Raw genomic sequence first — 5,931 nt, 5'->3', positions numbered from 1 at the left:
TATTTAATGATATTATTGTGAATAAAATAATTTATATATAACCTATTTACGTGGAACCTTGTTTTAAAATTTTGAATCTTCAAATATAAAATTTGAAAATTTTATAAATTTGTATCTATTAATTAATTGTCAAATTTTTAATTTGATAAATATCGTCAACATTTTAATTTTAAATGATTATAAAATAAAAAAACGTGCATATGTATTTTTAATATTTTTCATCTGCTATTGTAACAATTTATCAGGAGCCTTGTATTAATTACACGATTTTTGACCCAACAAATACAATTTTATTGCTATTTATATATAAAAAAAAGGTGAGCAAGTGGATGTCACTCTACTGTATAGTAGGTTACAATAGTGGCCGGTCACAGTATAACGGATGGTATTAAATTTGAATTCAATGATATAATATCATTGTATAAGAAAAACGATTCTGAGTGGAGACTGAATCTATAGGTATAATAAGATATATTATATACTTATATCTATGGAATTAAAAAAAAAAATTGACCTATAATAAATTCCAAATTAATCATATCACAATATCCATTAGGTACTTATAACGCGTTATACATCAACAACAAACCGTGATACTATCATAGATATATAATAGTATACTTTAGAAGTTTCAAGTACTCACGAATAATATTATACAATCACAACAAAATAACTAAAATAGTTATTCTAGGTTTTTTTATATGTAATTTTGTCCAAATTTGAACTCAAAATGAGTATAAAAATAAACTGTGCTTATGTATTTTTTTTGATTTTTTGGTACCTAACAGAATTAACTACTTACGTAGAGTCTTGTTTTAAATGTTAAATCCTTAGATATAAAAGTTGAACATTTTATACATTTTTAACTACAAAATAATTATTCAATTTTAAATTTGATAAATTTTGGAAAAATTTGAAATTCAAATGCTTATAAAAAAAAATTTTGCCTATGTATTTTTAACATTTTTCAACTGCTATTGTAATAATATATCAGGAGCCTTGCATTTTCACGCTTTTTTACCCAACAAGTACAATTTTATTGATATTTATAGAAAAAAAAACTAAAAAAATTGAAAACTGAGAATGTCCATAAACAGCTCAAAAAGAGTCAAAATATTTTCCAAATTTTATGGTGTATAGAAAATGAAAATATTAACATTTAGTGAAATTTTCAAATATTTACAGTTATTCTTTTTTTAATTACAATAAAATAAGAAAATCGTTACATGAGAAATCGAGCGAATATCAAATGTTGTAAAAATATGAATTTCAAAAGCTCATAAAAATTTAATTTGACTTTCTTATAGACATTTCTTTTTTGGTAGACAATATTATGAGGAATCTTGTATTATATTTTCAACTCTATGATTTAAAAAGAAAAATTTTTACGAATTCTTAACCCAAAATAATTTGCTAATTTTCGTGATTTTTCCATATTTTGTCGATTTTTTAACTTTAAATACTAATAAAAAAAAACTGTAACTTAGGATTTTAAATATTTTTTAAATATCATTGTAAAAATATAGTAGAAGCCTTGTATTAAATTTTAAAGTATTTTAGTAAGTTTTAAAGTTACAACAAAAACCAAAATCAATTTTCTCAAAAAAATATTTTGCGTAAAAATTCCCGTTTTTCCTTAATTTTTCTTTTGTTTTTCACGGCGCTTTTGAAAACCACTGGAAAAATTTTACTTTTGACTCCCCAAAATACCAACTAGATTCACTTTCCTATCAAAAAAGATACTCTTGAAAATCGAAGCATTTTTACTGTCCTAAAAGGTGATGATAGACACAAAAAAAAAAAAAATAAAAAAAATACACTTCATTGTAAAATCAATACATTCATCGTTTAACTCAGAATCTAGAAAAAAAAAGTAAAATTTAAAATATTTAAAATGAGTCAACTTATTTTCAAAATTGTATGGTTGTATTTAAAATGAAAATATAAACATTCAATGAAATTTTCATGTATCTACAGTTATTTCTTTTTTAATTACTACAAAAATAAGAAAATCACTACTTGAGAAATCGAGTAGGTATCCAATGTTATAAAATATGAACTTCAAACGCTCATACAAATTTAATTTGATTTTCTTGTAGATATTTTTATTTTTAGAAAGATAGATAATCTTATAAGGAATATTGTATTACATTTTAAAATCTTAGATTTAAGACAAAACATTTTTACGAATTCTATTAACTCGAAATAATTTGCTAATTTTCGTGATTTTTCCATATTTTGTCAATTTTTCAACTTTAAATGCTAGTAAAAAAAAACTGTGACTAACGATTTTTAATATTTTTGAAATGTCATTGTAACAATATAGTAGGAACCTTGTATTAAATTTTCAAGTATTTTTATTCAACAATTAAAGTTTTATTGACATTCATAGAAAAAAAAACTAATACAATTGGAAACTGAAAACGTTCCTAAACAGTTCAAAACAATTTTGTAAAAATCTGATTTAGCGTAAAAATTCCTGGTTTTCCTTCCTATTTTGTTTGTTTTTCCTGTCACTTTTTAAAACCACTAGGAATTCCCAGCTAGATTCACTTTTCCATCAAACAAGATACTGAAATTGAAAATCTAAGCAGTTTTACTGACCCAAACAGTGATGACAGACACAAAAGTTTGAAAAAAATAAAACAACACACATCATTATAAAATCAATATATTCATCGCTTAGCTTGAAATCTAAAATTAGATAGGTAATTTAAATAGTATATTTTATGATAATATTATTTGTATTAAAGTAATTTGTTTTGATATTAGTAACACAGTGGGTTGAATTGATTTCATTCGAAAACATTGGATTTGAAAACAGTAGTTATATGTCTATACAAATATACAATAATGTACCCACGATTAATATTTTTAAATTACAAAAAAATAACTAAAATCATTATTCTCCGTTTAAATAACTAATTTCTTTCAAATTTGAACTTAAAATATATATCTGTTAAAAAAAAAAACTGTATTAGAAATCAGTAAATACACTGTGTATATGTTTTAGTTACAGTATGAAATACTTATGAGAAACCTTGTTTTAAAGTTTCAATCTTTAACCATAAAAACTGAACATTTTATACATTTTAATTTTGCATAAAATGAAGTCGTGCACATGTATTTTTAATCTTTTTTAAACTGGTATTGTATCATAGTTACTCTGAGGAACCTTATATTAAGTGTTCAGGCTTCTTGACACACGATGAAAATTTATGAATCATAAATATGTATTAATAGGTAACCATTATTTCTATAATATATATCTAGAGGGAGTTAGATAACTTTTACATTTTATTTATTTCTATGACAATTAAATTAGCGTTAAAAAAATTGGTTAGAAAAATAAAATATCTGTACCCAGCTCAAAAACATATTTATGTAAAAAAACTAAAACAATTTAATACATCTATAAATAGCTCAAAACCAGTCAAAATATTTTGAAAATTATATCATGTATAGATATGTATAAACATTAGGTAAAATTATTAAGTATCTACGGTTGTTAGTTTACGAATTCAAAGAAAATAAGAAAATAATTCTATAAGAAATCGTGTATATTCATTATTGTAAAATTCAAACACTCATAACAGTCACAACTCATAAGAAATTAATTTGACTTAAAGGTAAACTTTTTTCTTAGTTAAATGTATATTCCAATGTGATTAATTTTTGAATCATGTAAATATCAGCAAACTAATACAGTGAATTATAATATATAATGGTTATTTTAAATTTAAAAACAACAAAAATAGTTAACCAAGGCTAAATTCAACTAAAAAATATCCATCCTAAAATCGTTCCACTGTGGTGTGTTTCCATCGAGTGGGCCGTCAACATTGGATTTTATTAGTCATACACATCATTTGGAAAAAAGTTTCTCTCACGTGTGCGTTTGCTTGTGTGTTCTCAGGTATTGCTTTGGCTGAACTATTTGTCGCAAACGTTAATTCGCTGTCACTGGTTAACTTCTAATAACCCATCGCACGGGTAAGGTTTCTCCCCTGTATGTTTCCTCCGGTGGACCGTTAGATGGCTGTTACTGGTGAACCTCTTTTCACACCCATCGCACGGGTAAGGTTTCTCCCCTGTATGTTTCCTCCGGTGGACTGTTAGATGACTGGTACTGGTGAACCTCTGGTCACACACATCACACAAGTATGGTTTCTCTCCGGTGTGTATTCTCTTGTGTTCTGCCAGGTTACATTGTTGTCTGAACGATTTTTCACAAACATCGCAGGGGTAAGGTTTCTCCCCTGTATGTTTCCTCCGGTGGACCGTTAGATGGCTGTTACTGGTGAACCTCTTTTCACACCCATCGCACGGGTAAGGTTTCTCCCCTGTATGTTTCCTCCGGTGGACTGTTAGATGACTGGTACTGGTGAACCTCTGGTCACACACATCACACAAGTATGGTTTCTCTCCGGTGTGTATTCTCTTGTGTTCTGCCAGGTTACATTGTTGTCTGAACGATTTTTCACAAACATCGCAGGGGTAAGGTTTCTCCCCTGTATGTTTCCTCCGATGGACCGTTAAATGGCTGGTACTGATGAACCTCTGGTCACACCCATCACATGGGTAAGGTTTCTCTCCTGAATGTTTCCTCCGGTGGACCGTTAACTGGCTGTTAGTGGTGAACCTCATTTCACACCCATCGCACGGGTAAGGTTTCTCCCCTGTATGTTTCCTCCGGTGGACCGTTAGATGGCTGTTACTGGCGAACCTCTTTTCACACACATCGCACGGGTAAGGTTTCTCCCCTGTATGTTTCCTCCGGTGGATTGTTAGATGGCTGTTACTGGTGAACCTCTTTTCACACCCATCGCACGGGTAAGGTTTCTCCCCTGTATGTTTCCTCCGGTGGACCGTTAACTGGCTGTTACTGGTGAACCTCATTTCACACCCGTCGCACGGATATGGTTTCTCTCCTGTATGCTTCCTCCGGTGGACCGTTAAATGGCTGGTACTTGTGAACCTATGGTCACAGACATCGCACGAGTATGGTTTCTCTCCGGTGTGTATTCTCTTGTGTTCTGCTAGGTTACATTGTTGTCTGAACGATTTTTCACAAACATCGCAGGGGTAAGGTTTCTCCCCTGTATGTTTCCTCCGGTGGACCGTTAACTGGCTGTTACTGGTGAACCTCATTTCACACCCGTCGCACGGATATGGTTTCTCTCCTGTATGCTTCCTCCGGTGGACCGTTAACTGGCTGTTAGTGGTGAACCTCATTTCACACCCGTCGCACGGGTAAGGTTTCTCTCCTGTATGTTTCATCCGGTGGACCGTTAGATGGCCGTTACTGGTGAACCTCTTTTCACACACATCGCAGGGATAAGGTTTCTCCCCTGAATGTTTCCTCTGGTGGACCGTTAGATGGCTGGTACTGGTGAACCTCTGGTCACACACATCGCACGGGTATAGTTGGTCTCCGGTGTGTATTTTCTTGTGTTCTGTCAAGTTGTTGCTCTGCCGAAACATCAAGCCACAAACGTCACATAGGTACGGTTTCTCCCCGGTATGTTTTCTCTGGTGTACTGCCAGTTTGCAGGCTTGGTTGAACGATTTGTCGCAGACATTACACAAGTAGTGTCTCTTGTTCACACATGTCTTGTCGCTATTGTTCATTTTTATGATTTATATTTAATACATATCTATTATTTAACACGTATTATTGATTCAACTTGTAATTTGTTTTTATACAATGACGTGGTTATTAGGCTATTCTGTTTATAGTCCATTAGAAATGGTTGTCATTGCCAGGTTTTAAGCCAGTATTTGTTGTGCTGCCATTTAATTCAATAATAAAATTAAAATGAAATATAATAATTAACCGTGACTGATAGGTAACTATGTTTACCTGTGATTCTATCAATATTTGAAAAAATAATACTATAATGTGTGATGGTAATTCATCATTATCGACTA

The 5,931-nt window shown here is 30.7% G+C and overlaps 1 protein-coding gene across 1 annotated transcript; it reads right to left on the bottom strand.

Moving 5' to 3' along the window:
- Positions 1-3,718: 3,718 nt before the first annotated feature.
- Positions 3,719-5,807, bottom strand: LOC100166711 (zinc finger protein 271-like). Its single transcript, XM_001948175.5, has one exon. The coding sequence runs from the start codon at positions 5,629-5,631 to the stop codon at positions 3,961-3,963; it is 1,671 nt and encodes a 556-aa protein (XP_001948210.2). The 5' UTR covers positions 5,632-5,807; the 3' UTR covers positions 3,719-3,960.
- Positions 5,808-5,931: the final 124 nt, after the last annotated feature.

This window comes from Acyrthosiphon pisum, unplaced genomic scaffold (assembly GCF_005508785.2).
Source record: "Acyrthosiphon pisum isolate AL4f unplaced genomic scaffold, pea_aphid_22Mar2018_4r6ur Scaffold_14261;HRSCAF=14907, whole genome shotgun sequence".
NCBI classification, from domain to species: domain Eukaryota; kingdom Metazoa; phylum Arthropoda; class Insecta; order Hemiptera; family Aphididae; genus Acyrthosiphon; species Acyrthosiphon pisum.
This window is presented reverse-complemented; position numbering and strand designations above follow the sequence as displayed.